This window comes from Akebia trifoliata, chromosome 10, assembly GCF_017979445.1.
Source record: "Akebia trifoliata isolate Shusen 1 chromosome 10, ASM1797944v1, whole genome shotgun sequence".
NCBI classification, from domain to species: Eukaryota; Viridiplantae; Streptophyta; class Magnoliopsida; order Ranunculales; family Lardizabalaceae; genus Akebia; species Akebia trifoliata.
In genome coordinates, this window is record NC_141384.1 from 31323262 (window position 1) to 31343655 (window position 20394).

Consider the following 20394-nt stretch of genomic DNA (forward strand, 5'->3'; position numbering starts at 1 on the left):
GAGGTTCACTTTTCTCACCAACAAGAGAATTTGCTTGACTAAAACGAAAAAGAAACAATGTAGAAGAATCAAAATATGTTGTGAGTATATAGCCAAGTCTCTCTGCTTTCTCTCTAAAACTAAGCTAGCTCTAACTACACAAAAAAAATTATTTCTTTCTTATGGTTATATCATGTACAAACATGTCTTTTTTCATCACTTTCTAAGTGATTTTTCAATAACAAGGGCAAGTTGATTAAAGAGAAAAATAGTACACTTAAGCCTTACTTGGACATGTGTGGGGGTGATAAAATGGATCCCAAATACATTTTCAATATTGTGTTGTTGTAGTTCAAAATATGATTGATAGATGATGTCAAACTATAACAATTGATAGTCTAGATTTGTAAGAAAGAAAGCAGAATAATCCATATGCACGCCTTGCCATCATTATTATTAACAAAAGAGGAAGGAACAAGAGGAAAGAAACATGTTGAGGACAATTGGATACGTTGTAAAACATTCTAAGAATCTTGATGAGCGTGCAAGCGTTTCTTTCCTAAACTTGTTTGTTCTTTTGTTTAATACACTATTAGACCTAGTGAAACAATACGTGGCTAATTTTATGTGGTTCTGTCCAAATGTAGGGAGTCCCACAAACTCGAGGAACAAGCATTCAATTCTAGTTTGACATGTATATTTAACCAGTCTTCAAAACTCTAAATATAGAGACTAAGACTTCGAACCTAACTCCAACCGTTCTAAGCAGTTTCATTTTTTAATTTACCCTCGACATCATTATCCATGCCTTCAAATATGGAAGGGAGAGAATTTTTAAATTACCCTCTCTATATCACTATCCATGCCTAAAAATATGGAGGGAGAGAAATTTTTGATGGGACTCTAAATCAGTGTTCACATTTTTCTAAATACCTATTTTGTCCCCTTTTTCATAAATGTTATTTTCAGCCTTTTTTCCCCCTTCCTTGATACATATTATAGTGATTTAAAGAGACGGTTGGTTGGAGTTCAAAGTGGATTTGAGGGGGGACCTTCATCTTCAAATTTGAAGAGGATGCCAATTTGATGGAAAATTTTGAATAGTGTTTTAACATGCCTCAAATCACGGGAAATCTGTTGCATGGTAAGAGGGTTTGTATAATTGTAAAGGTATCTCAATTTGAAAAATGGTCATAGCAAACTACACATTTTGTTCACGTTAGCTACAGTAAAATATCGGGTTAAATTTTAAAGATTGAATACATAACATAGATCCCCAAATCTTTCTCACATCCACTTGAATGTAGTGCTTCAACTTAGATCTACCAAATAGGACATGATAATTCCCTAATTCATAAAACACAGACAATCTTGCGTAAATGTGTCCTTCGAGTTTCTCACCATTTCTAGCCGCATTTGTCAAGCATATTCTTGGGGGTGATCGAAAAAGTGATTTTCAGAGTATCTGGAATCCCTTAGTCTTGCTTTATCCGCACAAGCTAAGTCCCATTCCCAATACCCGAAAACTATGTATGATATTAGGTGCTGAAAGAATACCCAATTAGTGATGGTAGCTAAGCCAAAACCAAAAATTGACAGTAGATCTCGTACGGCAAAGAAAGCCCAGCCACCACCATCTCCATGCCATGCAAACCAAAGAAAAATAGTTGGCGACGATTAGGTATTAACACTTTGTGAAAGTCATAACTAATAGTATTTCTTGATCTCGTTTTAGCATAGTTCAGTAAATAAATGAGTTCTGTCTCAAAAGTCACACTTAAAAATAAATTAAGATCTCAAACACCTAAATACCCTTGCAGATGAATAAACTCCACAGAAAACTCTGTTCGAGTTTAGGGCATACCATCTCATCCACACGTACATACCCCTTTCTTCTTTCTATTGTCCTCAAGTTAGTCCTTTACCTCCGAACGGGCGAGCCACTATATCACAGAAGTTAAAAAGGAGTTCAGTAAACAATGAAGTACTCCTACTCATATCCCAAATATAAAGGAAACCACCATAACGTGTTAAATAAGTAAATTTCAGTCCTAGTTACCTTCGATATCTACCGTAATCGGGGCTTTGCTCCCTGTATGAGGGACCATTGTATTTATCATAGACCGGACTGCGAGCCCGGCCATAATCTGGACTAGGTCGGCTCCGGCGGTGCACTGGGCTTCTAGAACGCCCATATGGGCTATTGCCGCGCCCCCCATAACCTCTTCTGGGGCTGTCACCACCTCTTCTGGGACTGTCACCACGTTCTCCATCATCCCTCAAAGCATACTCAACAGACACCACTCTGCCTAAGATCTTGCTGCAAATTTGGGAAAGTGTGAAAGATTCAATAAGATAATAACCTCAAAGCATACTAACTGAGAAAATTGAAACAGATATAGAAACCACTTGCCTCATGTTGGTGTGTTCAAGAGCTTTTGTAGCTTCCTCCTGCTTGTCGAACTGCACAAATGCAAAGTTCCTTCTAATTCTCACATGTTGAACCTTTCCATATGGTTCAAAATGCCTTTCAATGTCTCGAGTTCTTGTGTGGATTGGATCAAAGTTTATTACAAATAATGTTTTTGTGGGCCTCTGGTTTGCCATTGACCTAGAACCTTCACGGTGCCTGGAACCACGCTCGCCCTGCTGGCAGAGCAAGAAAATAAAACAAATACTCTTATAAAACAAATAATTACAGGATATTGGGCTCAAGTGTTTTGCTGAAGTTGTACCGGCCCATAGTTAAAGACCCACACAAAAACCACTACCTTTTTTTTTTTATAACTGAAAACCATTCGGTGTTAAATACCATGTACATGAATTAGCTATTCAAGAAATAAGTGAAACAAAAAAAATTACCCTAGCCCATTCCACAGAGAGCCGGCGTTTATTGTAACCAAATGGCGTATTGTCAAGACCTCGAATTGCATCTTCAGCATCACGCTCATCATCAAAATACACAAAAGCAAACCCTGCAACAACATAACAAGACTCAGAGTAGGGATAAAGTAAGGGCTCATATTATATGTCCATTGAGATAGTTCTCAATATGACATCCGGTTAGGATATCTTTTTTCCCTGGTAAGAGCATAAGAATACAACACCTGCAAATAGAGGAAGGCCTGATGCACATAAGGATGTCAACAATAATGGTGTAGCCTTGCATGATGAACTAAATCATGATAATTGGCAAAAAAGTTAAATCCAAAGAGTCAGAACTGAGAAGTCACTGATGAGCCAAGCATCACCATTCGCACAGCAAGTGTTCAGTAGTAGTAGTAGTAGTAGTAGTGGCATGTGACTGAAATGATTGGTCCGTCTATCAAGAGTATGAGAAGGCATGGCATAACTGATATGAGTGATGCCTCTGTGTGACCATTCTTGTAAATGGAAAATTTGGGCAGTGTGGGTGTGAGTGAAGGAAATGCAGGATGATGTCATTTGTAAGTAGAAGGAGCTGATGAGCAAGCAGGCAGGCAAGCAGGAAGGTTTTCTTTGCCATGCAATTTTTTGCACAGGAGTTTACGAGCCCAGATAGGAGCTCGATTTCCTTTTGTAAAAGTTCCTGCGTCAAAACAAACATTTAAATATGGAATTCTTTCAATAAAAAAAATGGTAACATTGCTGTTGTCAATTTTCAATGTCCAACGTGAAAGAGGCACAGGGTGTATGCAGCCATACCCAGCCTGATTTCAGTAAAAAAAATTAACTGAATCAGAAATCAAATGCAGTGAGAGTGATAATCCAAACTTAAAGAAGACCCTGAGGTGTGACCAGATTACCAGGTTCCAAGAGCAACCACTGAATTTCTTTGACCCAAACAAAGAGAAAGAAAGAAAAGACATTTTAAGAGTGAAGCGTTGTTAAAGGCGGATGCCCAGGCGACTAGGCCATAAAAACCCCACCTAGGAACCAACTGAGATTGAAGCATCTATACAGCTTGCAAATCAGATGGCAAGCAGGATAACTAAATAGCCAATTCTATAAATAGCCGATGCTTATCCAATTCTATGAATCAATCAAATGAGCCAAGCTGTTAGGATCCTTGGGTTAAGGCTTAAACTTTCCACTACATTAACACCTAGGTATTTTTGAAGCATTAGCTTAGGTATTAACATTTTGTATCAAAGACAACCCCATGTCCAGGGTTATGGAGAGGCGATTAAGGAAGAGGGAGGGGACTTCTACAGTACAGGATATGAAATGGGTCTTGAAAAAAAAGGTGGGGGTGGCGGGGCTCCGCCATAGTAAGCTACCATGATTAGTTTGGGAAGGGGCAACTTGTGGAAAAATAAAAAGGGGTACCTGGTACTTGGAAAGAAGGCCAAGGGTATTGGGAGCTTGCCATGAAGTGGGCAAACTAGGGCGTCAGCCTTGAAGTGTGGGGGTATGTTAGGATCCTTGGGTTAAAACTTAAACTTTCCACTCCACTAATGCCTAGGTATTTTTGGAGCATCGAATTGGGTCTTGAAAAACACAATAAAATGACGGTTATTTTAGAAGATAGCAGGTACCAACTAAGAAATTGAGGAATCATGATAGAATTAGAAACCAAGAGCAAATTGGAGCTTTAAAATTGGTATCTAAATTTTCTACACAACAAGATATACAGTGGAATAGAAACCCATTGGTTTTAGTATTCATGACTTATAAATCAGCTTTCTTGAGAAGCTCTGCACTATTATATCTCAACCAAAGAAAGTAATATTTTGGACACCATTTGCATTTCTTCATATCGATAGACAATTTTACTCTTAGGTTCAAATAACGACAAAGATCAAACATATTACCCAAACATAGACAGGAACAATATTATCAAATTAATAAAACAAAAGGGTATCTAGCTACTGATCTCAACATTAGCACAATACATACAACAGATTGAAAAGATAAGATTTTCACAATCAACTAAAAGTTCAACTCACAGATTTCAAATCGATCAAATCTTAATAAGAAGAAGATCAAACAAAAGTAGATTTACCAGATTTCATATCGACCCGATCCACCCTCCCGTATTTGGAGAACAGACGCTCCAAGTCAGATTGACGAGTCTCGTAATCGAAACTACCGCAGAAAACTGGCCTCATCCTCAGAAACCCTAGCATCATCAAAACAAAAGGGAAGATGAAAACAATTAATACAATCAAAATCATCAAAAATTGTAGAATAAATTAGTAACAAACATTAACAGCTTTAGATCGAAAGATAACCTTTTGCGCGTGAAACAATGTCGAAACCCTAAAAGCGAACTACAGAAGCGAGCGAAAGGACACGCGCTTGCGATCAAAATATAAAGAGGAATAACTAATACACCATTTCTTTTGCCCTTTTTAGGTCCTCTCCACGTTTTGGTGAATATTTGAGAAACCTCCACTGTTTTGAAACTGATGTGATACGCCCTTGACCTCAGCTTCCTCTTCGAGATTAATAGAACATTGACCTAAATACCCTCATCTTCAACGACTAAAATTCTTGAATGTTCTGCAACTAAAAATTAGTAAAAATTTGGACATACCCCCCTATGTTTTGGTCTATATTTGAGATAATCATCTATAAATAAAATGAAAATAATTTTTATCCTACCCTTCAAATCCAAACTTAGCCCTCTATTTACTTCAATCTTCAGGAAATTTTATATTTATATATTCTGTCCTTGTCAACCTTTTAAGATTCTATTTTATCCTTTAAAAGGTCAAATCTTAATGATTAGATAAGATTTTTGAAGTAAAGATGATGAAATTTTAAAAATAAAAAATTTTCTACAAAGGGTTTGAGGTAGGACCGAAAACAATGAATTGAAAGTGAGGGATTAAGTGATGTTGACTCATGTAATTGTAGAATACCAAAATGTCATAAATAATTATCAACACTAAAATCAATTATCTACCATTGTAATTATCAAATGCCCTTACCTTCACATTTAAAGCTTATATAAATAAGGTTATTTTGGTTTAAAATCAAGAAAATTGCAACTAGGATGAGGTTAGTTAGTTATAAAAATTAAAAAATATATATTTTTTATCACATTTTTATTAAACAATGTAATATTACAAAAAAAAATCATATTTGTAATGTATTTACATGCATTTTACTATTAAATACTAAATGCATTTTAGTATTTTAATTAAATGGAGAGCATTTAGAAGCCCTAAAAAGTGCGAAACAATTTTTTTAATATATAGGTTAGAAGTTTTCGAATTGACCGATTTTTTTTGTAAAGATAATCTATATGAGTTAGAAGTTTCGGAATGGCTGATTTTTTTGTGAGGATGATTTCTATAGTGAAGAGATTATATTCTCACAAAAAATCAGTCTATTCTAAACTTCTAACCCCAGTTTAAGAAGAAAAAAAAAATCATGGTCGATCAATTATTTGTAAACCACTTTTTATGGGATTAAAAGTTTCAAAATGAGTTGATTTTTTGTGAGGATGATCTCCTCACCATAGAGATCATCCTCATAAAAAATAGGTCATTTTGAAACATCTAGCCTATATATTGAAAAAATATCTTGGTCTTTTTAGTGTTTCCCAAAGTTTCTATGTGTATGTACATATATATAGGGGAATGCTAATGTCCAAAATCTCATGGGGACGCTAGTATTATCCAATATTATTTTTTCCAATAATATCCCTCTCAATTTTGTCTTTTAGTAAAAAAGACAAGGACAAGTCAGTCTTTTATGCAATAAATGCATTTATTATGTAATCATTAATTGTCAAAGCATTTATTATATATATATATATATATATATATATAATTCAAAATACTTAAATGCTCATAGCATTTATTGTGTAAAAGATCAATACACCTTTGTCTTTTCACTAAAAGATAAAATGAGAAAATGTATTATTGAAAAAAGTGTGTTGGATAATGCTAACGTCTCTCATGAAACATTGGACATTAACCTTCCCGATATATATATATGGGGTCAAGATTCGTAGACAACATTCTAGACAACGTGTTTTATCTTATATGGGAAAAAAGTTTTGGAATGGATTGATTTTTTTGAAAATGATCTTTATGGTGATGAAATCATCCTCACAAAAAATCAGCCCATTCTGAAATTACTAATCCTAATTTACAAGTTAAAGAATCGTGGATTGTTTTTTTTTTGAAAAGTATAATATATTTCAAGGAGAAAGAAAAAACAGCATACAAGGAGGCCGAGAAAGCCTCATAGAAAGCAACAAAGAAGAAGAGCAAACAACATCAATGATTACATAAAGAGTTCCATCTAAAAACAAAATCATCAAACGAAGTTCCCACGAACTCTATATTTTGTTTGGACCAAAGGTATAAGAAGCCCAAAATCTCTAAAAAACTTGTATGAGAGCTTCTAATCTTGCCATTAAACACCATGTTATTCCGTTCATTCCAAATCCCCCAAGCAATAGCCGAAGGTAGCATAGCCCACAGGTAACGTTTTCTGGTGTGAAAGACATTACTGGTCCACTCTTTCAACAACGATGAAAACTTATGAGGGAAAACCCAAGTCATACGGAATAAACCAAGGAAACATGACCATAAATTATAGGAAAAAGGGCAATGAAGTAAAATGTGATCAACAGATTCCCCTTCCATCAAGCAAAGGGGACAACAATTAGGAGTGATCCAACCCCGAGCAATCAAGTTATCCATCGTAAGAATCCTACCAAGGGAAGCCAACCAGACAAAGAAAGAGATTTTAGAAGGCACTGACCTAAGCCAAATGATGGAAGCCGAGATGGTACGCTCAGCACTAGGAGTGAGCCATTTATGGAAGGATCTAACAGAGAATCTCGAATCCTTCGCTCTAATCCATTCCCACCTATCCTGTTCACTTTCGTTGCGATGAAGCGTATGCAAGAGATCGAGGAAAGATGTAACCTCGGTTAGCTCCCAATCATTAAAATTTCTCCTGAACCCCAAATCCCAAGAATCGTGGATTGTTTTATTTTAACCATTAATTTGTAACCACTTTCCACAGGGTTAGAAGTTTTATAATCAACTGATTTTTTGTGAGGATGATCTACTCACCATAGTGATCATCCTCACAAAAATCATCCCATTCCGAAATTGTTTTGTCATATAGGACAAAACATTGTTTAGAAGATTACCTAGAATGTTGTTTATGGATCCTAACCCACATATATATATATATATATATATATATATATATAGGGAACGGTTTGGCGACCCTAAAGTGTGCCTAGCTTTGTGCCAAGGTTTTTGAGCCATCATATATTGCGAGATGGGACGGTTAAGATTGAATAAACCAACTGTAAAGTGTAAACTTACTTTTGCGTACAGAAATTTTCAAATTTATAAGTAACCCTTAGAAATTAAACCCAAGCCCCTCTATAGTTTTACTTTTAGCTCCCCAACACATTTCATACCTCACATTTCATTCTCTCTCTCTCTCCAAACTCTCGAACAACCATACCAGGCAAAGATCCCTCTCAAACGTCTCTCTTGAAATATTGATTGGCAGCAGTGGCAGAAATACCATATCTTTCTCTCTATACGTATCTCTTTCTCTCCCTCTCTCTAAACCCTAACCCTAACTCTCCCTCTCTCTAAACCCTAGCTTTCTTTTGCTAAGACCATGGTAAAATAAGTTTTCTTAGCAAAAGAGGCAGCACAAAGGATGTCTCAAGCCCCTCTCTTTCGATCTATCTCTCGCACTGTTTATCGGTGGCATAAACATACTCCTCTCTTTCTCTTTCTCTAAACCCCAAATTTTCTGTCTCAACTTTAAGATTTTTTAAAAAGTATTTTCTTTTGTTTGTTTTTTAATTTCATTATACCATTGGAGAATTACAATGTTTTTTTTATGTTGTTTTAAATGGTTATAATTCCTTTGTAATCAGATTAAAATTTAAAAAAAAAAAAAGATTGTGTGATATAAATGTAGGTGCTGGAACTCATCAATCCAAGATGAGGCCCCTCTAAAATGAGAAGGAGCACCATTAATTTCAATACTTATCCATCCCAGGATTGAACCAATGATAAATGTGAAAAGGATATTCAATGGCAGCTAATTTGTTGCACATTTGATGTTTGGATTTAGTTGAAAGAATTGGATCTGGCTTTTTTCCTTCAATTTTCTTGCATTGTATACTTTCCTTATGTTTTTTATTGCTTTTTTTTTTTTTCCTGCATCTGGGCAGTTGACAACTTGACATCATGGTGAGGAAGAGAATAACTGCACTTCCTAGTGTTGGCGGTTAGAGCTAAGAAACTCAAGAAACCAGTGGTCGTAGTGGTCGTGGTGGGCGACATCGAATGAAAGGGGCTCCACAACCATTACTTCGAACAAACATGGATTTATATTTTTAAGTAGTGTTTGCTCAATTTTGATTGGATCATATATACCCTCTTATAATCACAAATGTCACTATTTCTATAGCTTCTGAGCTGATGTGTACTCAATAAGCACATAATATTCCATGAATGTTCTGATTACTGATGGAAACATCATTTTGATTTCTTCATAAATGGGTCTCTTTGTTTAAGGAGATGAATATAGGAAGAAAGATGGATGAAATAAGGGAATTAATACATGACTTCTAGAACTTGGAATAAGAGCTTGATTGGGTACTGGGTACTTTATGACATGCACATGGAATATCCAAGAAGCAAGATAGATGAAATAAAGGAATTAAATCATGTATTCTGGTCAATGAGTTTCGTTCAACGTTTAGAGAGTAATTACCATCAACCTGATAGCTACTATTTTTTTTTTATCTGTGCCTAAAACCATTTTTTTGAACCTTTTTTTCCATATAAAGACCACCCTTTGAAAACAAATAATCTTACAGATAATAGAAATGGAATAAATCAACCTAGATTTACAGCGAAACATTGGTGGATATCACTCTTGTTTCATAAAACAGATCATACATTTAAACGTATCATCATCCACTCACATCTGCAAAAGTCTTGTCCCCTATATTATTTGGTAATCAGAAGCTAGAAACACATGCAATCTATGATCTATTTATCCTAACCAACACCCAATAGGTAATCCAAAAGGTATACCATGCTTTTGTATTGTTGTCTGCAACCCAAGTACTAGAAAGGGCTTTCATTTTTCTTGCTCATGGACTATTACAAGTGTCTCACTAGAGAGAAAATAAACTCTTAAGTGTCAATGTGAGATTATAGAATGGATCAAGTAACCATATATAACTATTTTATTAATGAGCTTCATTGGTCATGAGTAATAATCATTCTTTAGGAAACAATAAAGAAAAAATATAAGGTTCTCTTTGTTTAGAATACATCATTATTACTTTTGTATGAAAGGTCTGCTTAAATACCCAATATAAAACCCTCATTCACCCATTGATAGCTGACCAAACCACTTCAAAAATAGGAGCAAACAAATAAATACATATAAAAGGGTGCTAACAAAGACCTGTTTCAATTGACTTAAGAAACTTGACCTTCTCTCAAACTTTTTATTTAGAGAGTACATCAAAAATAAAGCATCGACACTTCTAAAAATAGACTATTTTAATCCTTAAAAGGATGTTAAGAAGAAAATGCCCCAATCTCCATCATTGCCATTTTAAACATCATGGCAGTTGGATTGCTCAGTGAAGGTACCAATTTCTTTAGGAATCCTTGGATTATTGGACCCATTTGAGTTGAGGCGTGCTCTCCATCTGGTTGTAAGTTTCCATCTCTCCTCCCCACTCAATCGTAGAAGCACTATCATCTAAGTATGAGAAGAGGAAGGCAGGCCAATACCCTACCATATAATCATTTCCAAGTTGCATCCACCAATGCCCCTCTTTTGGATCCTATAGTTATATAAAAAAAAACCCCAATTAAATAAATAAATCAGTAATAAAACAACAAAAATTAATCTTAAATAACAAGAGTTTAGAGATTCTCTATGGTTTTTTTTGAAAAAATTATTTTATGTGTGTGGGGTCCTATTCTATTTCATCTCTGCAATATGCTTGCACCCACTTGTATTTGATTGCTAATTTAAATGAAGCTTGAGCAAAGAAGGTTGTAGCAACCTATGGCTTGGTAAGCATGGTATAGGAGCAGATCTAGAACTTATTGCATCAAGTCCTTGTGGGACCTCTTTTTTCATATTCTAATCAACCCAAACAATAATTTGATCTCAAATCAATTCAATACGATTTGGATCAAATCCAATTCCAATCTAATGCTTATTAGATTGGATACATGTTCAATAACTTTTTAGATTTATCCTTAACAGTCTAAAGGCACTATCATTTTCAATGTCTCTTTAAATAAAACATAAACCAATGAAAAGGAATTATCTTTAGTCAAAGCCATAAAGGACTTATTTGAGAATCCCATCCAGAAGAGTGGAGGATCAATAATAAATAGCCCAAGTAAAATTAATCAAAAAAGATGTTATAACCGATTCATGCCTTTGCCAATACTTATGTTTCAAGGGAACCATTTAACAATGCCATGCTTTTTGATCAACCACCCATCAAAGAGCAAAAGCAATTGTATGCAATAATCACATTAAACCAAAAAAAAAATACCACATGAAAGCTCAAGACAGTACTTCTCATACAAATAAGGAATGAAATACAAATAAGGAACGAAAAAAGTTCTTAAAATTTCCTACCTACCACATAAAAGCTCGAGACATCCTTTGTGCTGCCTCTTTTGTTAAGAAAACTTATTTTACCATGGTCTTAGCAAAAGAAAGCTAGGGTTTAGAGAGAGGGAGAGTTAGGGTTAAGATTTAGAGAGAGAGAGAGAGAGAGAAATACCTGTAGAGAGAAAGATATGGTATTTCTGCCACTGCTGCCAATCAATAGTTCAAGAGAGACGCCTTCGTCGAAGACATTGCCTTTGTTTGAGAGGGATCTTCGCCTGATAGAGTTTGGAGAGAGAGAGAGAGAGAGAATGAAATGTGGTGGGGAGCTAAAGGTAAAACTATAGAGGGGCTTGGGTTTACTTATAAATTTGAAAATTTCTGTACACAAAAGTAAGTTTACACTTTACAGTTGGTTTATTCAATCTTGACCGTCCCATCTCGTAATATCTGATGGCCCAAAAACCTTGGCACAAACCTGGGCACACTTTAGGGCCGCCGAACCGCTCCCTATATATATAGGGGGGCATTCAATGGCTAACTTTTTGGCAAAACATTTTTCAAAACATGAGTCAGAGGTTTTGGAATGCGCTGCTTTTTGGTGAGGATGATCTGCACGGTGAGGAGATCATCATCACCAAAAATCAGCCCATTCCAAAACTTCTAATCCCATCAAAAACAGTTTACAAAAAATGGACGGTCCACGATTTTTCAGCTTGTAAACATGGGTTAAAGTTTTGGAATGGGCTGATTTTTGGTGAGGATGATCTCCTCACCGTAGAGATCATCCTCACCAAAAATTAGCCCATTCCAAAACCTCTAACTCATGTTTTGAAAAATGTTTTGCCAAAAAGTTTGCTAAAAAGTTTGCCATTGAACGCTACCCATATATATATATATACACAATTACAGGAGAACATTTAACTTTTAACAATTAACACGCGAGGATACATAAACCCACACCTGTGCTAATAGCACAGCGCCTCAGTTTTCTGCAAACCCACCCAAAAAACGAAAAAAAAAATTACAAAATGCTGAAGTAGGCTCCTTCTCTTTCTCAATTGGGCAGAGCACCATTTCTTCTGTTTTTTTTTTTTTTCACATCATGACCTTAAACAACTGATTACACAGTTAAAATCTGTCCCCATTCCAATGAGACCTCCCCCTTAACTAATAGGATAAGGCAGAACTGCAAGCCACCTTTGATATCACGTACGGTGAAAATTTGTAGTAATCATTTTCCATGGTGGCACCTTCTGGAAATCAATTAGTTATTCAATGGTTCCGCCTTTGATACCCTATCCTTCATCGATGTCCGATCTTGTGCTTCTGTGCAGAAAAACAAACATTCTTGATGAGAGGAAACATAATATGTAACAAGAACAAGCAAAGATCGAAATGCATAGATCGAAAAGTTTTTTTTTGTTCTTTTTTCTTTTTTCCCAAAATTGTTGTATCGTTTTATACATAAGGTGTTGTATCACAATTTGTGTCGACTAAGTTGACTCAAATCAGACCGAGCCCAAGTCCAATGCCTTTTAAGTTATTGTCCAACACTGAGGTCTAAATACCTATTAGAGAGAAGAAAAGAAAAAACTACTACAGAACTTACTTGACTTGTGGCTCTCTGCGACCACCATGAGCCGCCTCTGCAAGATAGATGAAATGAAAAGGAAAATGGAGCACATGCCAAACATGACGGTGATAGGGAATGCATTAACCTTCAAAACAACAAGCAAACAATTTGTTGTTAATATGGTTCTGAGGGAGGGAGTTGGTGCTGTCTGACAACAATTTTCTTTTAAAAAATTGGCCATCCAAACGCTTTTTTTTTTGGGGGGGTGTGTGTGGTGTGTGTTGGGGGGGGGGGGGGGGGGAAGTTTTTTTCCTAGTGAATTACTTACATTATACAGCACGATGCACACGAAAATGTTCAGAGGAATGCGGAAGAAATTCATAATGGTGCTTCTAGACTCCTCTGGGATGTATTGAGACCTCATCTTCATGATTGATGGCCAGAATAGCCCAACACAAGCCTCAAAGATACAGAATCCAATGAGTTGGATACACCCTCCAAATGAGATGCTCCCACCTTTCACCTTAGGGGGTGGTACTGTGAACTGTTCAAAGTTAGCAGTCAAAGTTAGATGTGCGCACCGTAATTTCATTAATAAGATTGGACCAGTAAATATAGGTTCTTGACAAAATCAACTGAGAACAATGACGTACACTGGAGATAATGGGAAGGAGGAAAGTCAGGGCAGATATTGCAAACACAAGCTGCATGTAGCTCTCAACTTTGAGGGTTGCACGTGCAAGTAGCCGTGACGCGATTGAGCTTCCCAACATTGAAGACAGCATGAATGTCGCAAAAATGAACCCGTGGGGTATATTCTCGTCATTTGGGCTCAACGCAGGGGTCCAAAGGAACACGAAGGTGTACATTGAACCTTCAAACAAGGATTGTATTGCACCCAGCAATGCAATTTTCTCATCTGACTCCCACCAGCCAGATACTATTAAAAGGGCTTCCAAGAAAAAGGGGAAAAAAAGAAGAAAAAAATATCCAAGGTACTCCACTTGATAGACCATAAGTATAAACAATACAGAAGCATGATAGGACCTATAAAATATCCTAGGGAAAAATAACCTCAATTGATGATCTTAATCATATAAAGCATGATTTTTTTAGATATTTTTTGATAAGTAAATGATTAGTGGTTAGCAAGTGAAGTTGGATTCACGAGGGTTTGGACCTAAGATGTGGTAACAACAGTCCAAACATCTTACCAACTTAGCTAAATTGGCACTTCGGACCATGAACCTTATTCACCATTTTTTTCAGGAATGTGACCATCCAACCAGATTTTTTTTGGCAAAGTAGATCCTCTAGATGGGAGACACCAAAAGTAAAGTCCGATCCTCTTGCTTTTTCCACTAGAACTATTATGCAATTAGTTGAGCATCCTTTGGAGTCTACTCTATCTATGGATACACTAGGATTTCATCAAAGAAGAACAAGGATCAAAGTGTAAAAGCTAAAAACTAGTTAGAGAATCACCGGAACCAATGGCTACTGCAGCACCCTTGAACTGGGTTAGCAAGTCCTTGCTCTCCGACTGGTCTCCATAGTTTTCATTCCATGATGATAAAATGATGGCCATCCCAATTGCAAGGAAACTCGCAGCGGCATCAAATGGTGCCACAGGACCGAGTTCCAGAGTATCGGCTAGCACATTCCCAAATAACCCAGCGACAATGGCAACGAGACCATTGCCAAAAAAAATTGCCTTGGAGAATGTCAGGGAAAGCCATTGTTGCTCAAAACCTCTCTGCACAGATGAAACAAATTGAAAAGTTATAAATATGAAAAATACTTCAAGTAGAACCTAATGATTGTCGACCAATTAAAAATCCATTAAATTCTTTAAAAATTAAAGGATGGATGAATGTATACTATGTAATTTAAGGCAGAGTTCTGAATTCTTCACCTTATTATGTTCTGCAACAAGCCACGATTCGAAGGAGGAAAAAAGGAGAGAAGTGGCGATTCCACCCAAAATACGGCCGACCATTAAAACTTTGTATTGTGGAGAATGCTTGGTCATGCAACTCAAGATGTACGTAATGCAGTAAGTCACACACGCCCTTTTCCGACCCCTGAATTTGGTGCAGAATTATACCGAATTAGGATTAAGTAACAGAAGGTCTATCATTAAGGAAATGATTGATAAATAAAGTTGTGAAGGAGATCTCACTGTTTGTCAGCCAGAGATCCAACTATTGTCCCAAACAACATAGAAGATCCAAATCCAGCGATAAAAAGTTGTCCTATCTCTCCCTTTCCGAAACCATATTGGCTGTACAGGAAGTAGACATAAGGACCCTGCAACCAATCCCCAGCTATTGCCACAAATAATAGTTAGGAAGTCCAAAAAAAAGCCCACTGCATCAGTCTGAGTGTTTGTTTATCAAGATTTACAAGATTGGTTGACTTCTGCTATTTTGGGTAGAAACGTTCCCAATTCAAATTGATTTTACAAAGAGGAAGCTTGAGTTATTTCACCATGAACCCACATCAGAGATATAAGAAAATTCAATTACAATCTAATGTAAAGGGTCATCCACACACATATGAAGCATAATTAACAGCTCAATAACCGTACAAGACAACAAAGCAGAAAAAAGACACCCAAATCCAAATCCCACATCTTAACAACATATAAATAGGCCTCCTCAAACAAAGAAATTACTCCAATAAGAGAAGATGCAAACCACGGATCCAAAGAAAACCCCAAGCATTGATCCATTGTCGGCTAATAACCATAAATTTACAGGAAAAAAATAGATCCAACCCACAGAAGAAAACAATATAAATATGAGAACCCAGATGAGAATTTAAGATGAAAACGTGAAATCTAGCTTACCCATCATGAGAGAATACACGAGGACGTAGTTGTTCTTGAATGAATTAAAAGCCGAAGTAGTATTGATGCCATCTTTGTTGGTCTTGCTGAGCTCCAGAGCTGCAACCACCACTGAAAGAGCCCCGAAAACAAGGAAGTAGAACATCTCCATTTCTGCAAATCTAATGGAGAGAGAGAGTGAGAGACTGCTCGTGTTAAATGGCAATTTTGCTGGGGGCTCCAGCTCCACATTTTTGTGATTGAGAAAAAAAAGCTCCCCATTTTTGTGATTGAGAAAAAAAACGAGACCCCAGCCCCTGGCACGTCTGATGTCACGAAAAAAAAAAAAAAAACACGGTATGTGAAATAGCGTTTTTTTTCTTAATCACATAAATGTGGAGTGTTTTAGCTCAATCACATAAATGTGGAGTTGGAGCCCCAACAAAATGGCCATTTATGTTGAAATACAATGAGTCCGACTTTAAAGGAATTCTCTAATTACAAGACATGTGGTATTTTGTATTTATTTTATAATCTTACATTTTTGTTAATACTTAGAAGAGTCTTATTGGGATGACACAGTGATGTGGTGGCGTACACATGATCATAGATGCTTTTTAATCAAGAGGGTTTCTTTAAAGTCGGACTCATTGTATTTCAACATGAATGGCTATTTTGTTGGGGGCTCCAGCTCCACATTTATGTGATTGAGAAAAAAACTCTACGTTACGTGATTGAGAAAAAAATGCTGCGTTTCACATATCGTTTTTTGTTTTTTTTACATCACACGTGCCAAGATCTGGGGTCTACCTGTTGTGTTTTGTGACGAGTAACTTTTCAATACTTCCAGATGCTGGATTGGAACCCGACTCGCCCATTTCTTTCACGCAACGTGGCGGCGCATTACTTCTGTTTCTTGGCCCATCAACGTTTTCCTTTCTCTGTCTCATCTAACCACAGGTTCACTATTGTTGAAAAAGTAGGCTTGAATTGAATTGGTGTCGGTCTATTAAGCCCATAGTGAAGAAAAGAGACTCCTTTTAGATTATAACTCATCTCATAGTCAACTCAACAACTCGATGGAATCAATTTATTTGGCCAAGTTAACTCGAAAAAGCACCAAATCGGGTCTGAACTCTGAAGGTCGATCTAGTTTTTCGGTTATATTTTATATTTTGTAGAGAATAAAGAAATATTTTTATTTAATATAAAATTATGTACAAATTTAATAATTTTTATTTGAGTCATCCAAGTCAACTCTTTTGTCTTTCACTAATTATCTAGGCTAATCCCTATCTACTTTGAAGCGCCATCCTCATCCCGTTTCAAAATTTCCAACGAACCTTCTCTTATGGATTAATTTACACGTGTCATTTCTAAGGAATTATTTTAAATAAGAAAATGATGGAATGACATAAATGATGCGGTGCCATGTACATAATCATAGATGTTTTTTACTCGTACCTCACAGAAAAGCATCTAAGATTTTATGCGTGCCACCACATCATTGTGTCACCCCGGCACGACTCTTCTAAATATTGACAAAAATGTAAGGCTCCTTCAAAGTTAAGACTCATTGTATTTCAACAAAAATAGTGATTGGATCACTATTGCGCTTTAACCAAAAGAGTCATGATAATCTAATAATCACACAAAAATGTAAGGTTATAAGATAAATACAAAATGCCACATGTCTTGTAACCAAGAGAGGTTCCTTCAAAGTCAGACTTATTGTATTTCAACAAAAATAGTGATTGGATTACTATCGCGCTTTAACCAAAAGAGTCATGATAATCTAACACCCCCCCCCCCCCCCCCCCCCGCCAACCATTTTGACATACACTCCCTTCATAGAACTACAGATTATTTGTATCACGATACATAAGAAAAAGATTTATGATTCTGCATATCTTGAGATAAATGATCTACGATTTTTTGATGAGGACATATGTTAAAGGGGGTGTCAAGAAATCATTATTCTAACTAAAAATGTCAAGGAGTATTCAGTAAAGGTACTCTCAAATTTGACTAACACGAAAATCTCTTATCTTTTCTTCCCGGAGAAGTTTATGCTCTCAAAGTGCAAAAGTGAAAATGTGGTTGAGTTAGGAAATCTGATTTCCAAACTCAACTCACATCCACTGAGAATGAGATATTTCAAACGAATCAACTCATCTTGAAACAAGTCAAAATAATGACACGTTTAAGAATAAATATTTCTATTTAAATAATAATTATATTTTTCCTATATTTTATAAATGCTCAACAACAAAATCGTATTCTTATGTAGTACACCAAGACTTAAATTCTTAAATGTGAATTTATTTTGGATGAAGAAAACACAAAAATGGGATTACTAATAATGAAGCTATAATCAATGTGTCAAACTCTAAGCAGATTCCCAGAATCAGGTTCCAATCATGGTTTTAACTCTCGTCCGAGACTGAGACGACAATATCATCCACCAACTGGATGGATGGACAGGTCAAACATACTAACGAGAGGACGAGATTTAAAACTTGGTTCATTTGTCTCATTGTCAAACAAGGTGACTCAATTGTATCGAAAAACTCATTCGAGATGACTTGATCTCATTCATAAACGAGTCGAGACATCAAAACGAGTTTTAAAACCATGGCTCCAACACCTCTTCTAAAATAGTAAAATAGAAATTGAAGTGGGGTGGGGTGATCCTAAAATAGAGATTGAAGAAGATTGCGAGCTTCTATACTACCATACCACAGAAGAGAGAAACCATGATCTATATATAACTATTCTTTCCAAAGGAATTGATCATTTGCATCAAACTATATTAAACAACGATTGTGATATCACCAGTGCATAAAAATACGAACAAATCTGTAAATGCCAAAATTTGCACTACCTCGAAATTCCTATTGAATGTTTAAAATTTGAATCTTTCGAAATCTTAGATAGGCTTGCAACACAACATCTACAACGTCCAAGTCAAGAAAAATTATTATGTAAAATAATATCAAAATTTTGAGGAGAGGGGAATGTACCTTTTTACTGTGCACTACCCATATATTTATAAGATTCAAACTCTGGGATCCCTTTTGATCCTCTTACCATTCAATTCTCACTTGCTTTTAGTAAGTAAATCTTAATTAAAAATGTATTAAGTTAAGATTTTGTTTGTATTTTATCCGTCTTCCAATGTTTTGTCCTTGTGATGAGATGTAATCTAACTTACCCATAATCGAAATTGAGAGTGGATCAGATTCCTCTAACTCTCCTTCACCCTAATGTGCCATGTGTCATCCTTTGATGTGTTACTAAATATATCTCACACGAAACCCATAATTGATTATGGTACAACAAAATCTCATTATATGAACAAAATCACTTATATGGCATTGACAAAATCTCATTAATGCAGATACTCATTGGAATGCCAACTTTTACTTATAACACGCTATTCTTTTTGAAATTCTCACTTTAAGTTAGATTGAGAGGAGAGAAAAAATGAACCACCGTTTTTCTCCATTTCTCTTGTTTGAATTTGAAAAGTTAAGTAAGGAGAGAGAAAATATTGATGAAGACAAATAGATTGAAAATATGTATAAAAAAGTGCTCAACTTGTGAAATTCTGACTAATTGTTCATATTAATTACCAAAACTTGAGCGATAATGAATTCAGAAGTTTTTAAAGTGACAAATTGAAAATAATCACTTTAAACCTACCACCACATTCATTACTGTTCTGATTTTTTTCTTAACAATCACTTTAAACCTACCACCACATTCATTACTGTTCTGATTTTTTTCTTAACGAAAACAGGACCATTCATGTTTTCGTAATTAAAATGAACGGTAGTGGATATAGTAAATAACTCGTAATTAAAATGAACGGTAGTGGATATAGTAAATAACTCATTTTCAGCTCACGAAGTAGCAATTCACCCAAGAAAATAAGATAGATAAATGCTCAATTTTGTTTTCTCTCCAAATCAGAGAGATTTTGAGAGAAAGAGAACAAATTACTTTTATTCTCTCTTATCTAATCCAAAGTCCAAATAGGGATGAGAAAAAGCTACTTTCTATTCTCTTCTCTTAATAATAAGGTTCTGTTCTCTCCAAAGTGAGCGAATTTGTTAAGACGTAGATTAATGTGTTATAAGTAAAAGTAGGTGTGTTAATAGAATTACTTCATAAATAATACTCAATAAAATTTAAAATCATACAAATTCCGAAAAAGACGGCCCAAGTAGAGTTTATTTGCAAATTGAAATCGAAAGAGTTGAAAATAAAAAAAGAAAATGAACTGCTAATAAAAGCTCTGATTCTCCAACTACTAATCTTAATTTTAAAAAAAAAAAAAAACACTCCATTTACAATGAAGAAAGAAACTAAATTTCCTCTCACTCGCTCCAATACTTCACATCTTCTCCTTTGTGGTCCTCATCCT

General features: G+C 35.7%; 2 protein-coding genes and 1 long non-coding RNA gene across 7 annotated transcripts; all 3 read right to left on the reverse strand.

Moving 5' to 3' along the window:
- Positions 1–1683: 1683 nt before the first annotated feature.
- LOC147393889 (serine/arginine-rich splicing factor RS31-like) lies at positions 1684–5316 on the reverse strand. 4 transcript variants are annotated; one of them, XM_086455646.1, is made up of 6 exons: positions 5193–5316; positions 4964–5080; positions 2842–2954; positions 2393–2625; positions 2039–2299; positions 1684–1922 (listed from the first exon to the last, which is right to left on the reverse strand). In XM_086455646.1, exons 2-6 carry the CDS (start codon positions 5067–5069, stop codon positions 1901–1903), a joined length of 735 nt encoding a protein of 244 aa, XP_086311772.1. In that variant the 5' UTR covers positions 5070–5080; positions 5193–5316; the 3' UTR covers positions 1684–1900. The 4 variants fall into 4 exon arrangements, with proteins under 4 accessions (XP_086311772.1, XP_086311774.1, XP_086311770.1 ...); XM_086455648.1 differs by having other exon boundaries at positions 2039–2295; positions 2389–2625; XM_086455644.1 differs by having other exon boundaries at positions 2393–2628.
- Positions 5317–10340: 5024 nt separating this feature from the next.
- LOC147393890 (uncharacterized) lies at positions 10341–12249 on the reverse strand. Its single transcript, XR_015182104.1, has 3 exons — positions 11970–12249; positions 11735–11837; positions 10341–10771 (listed from the first exon to the last, which is right to left on the reverse strand). It is a non-coding gene; the product is annotated as an uncharacterized LOC147393890 (long non-coding RNA).
- A 216-nt stretch (positions 12250–12465) lies between these two features.
- Positions 12466–16218, reverse strand: LOC147393891 (uncharacterized). 2 transcript variants are annotated; one of them, XM_086455894.1, is made up of 8 exons: positions 15987–16218; positions 15318–15462; positions 15051–15219; positions 14621–14891; positions 13789–14054; positions 13464–13679; positions 13172–13280; positions 12466–12888 (listed from the first exon to the last, which is right to left on the reverse strand). In XM_086455894.1, the coding sequence occupies exons 1-8, from the start codon at positions 16135–16137 to the stop codon at positions 12827–12829; spliced, it is 1389 nt and encodes a 462-aa protein (XP_086312020.1). In that variant the 5' UTR covers positions 16138–16218; the 3' UTR covers positions 12466–12826. The 2 variants fall into 2 exon arrangements, with proteins under 2 accessions (XP_086312020.1, XP_086312021.1); XM_086455895.1 differs by having other exon boundaries at positions 15318–15419; positions 15987–16120.
- Between the last annotated feature and the right edge of the window lie 4176 nt (positions 16219–20394).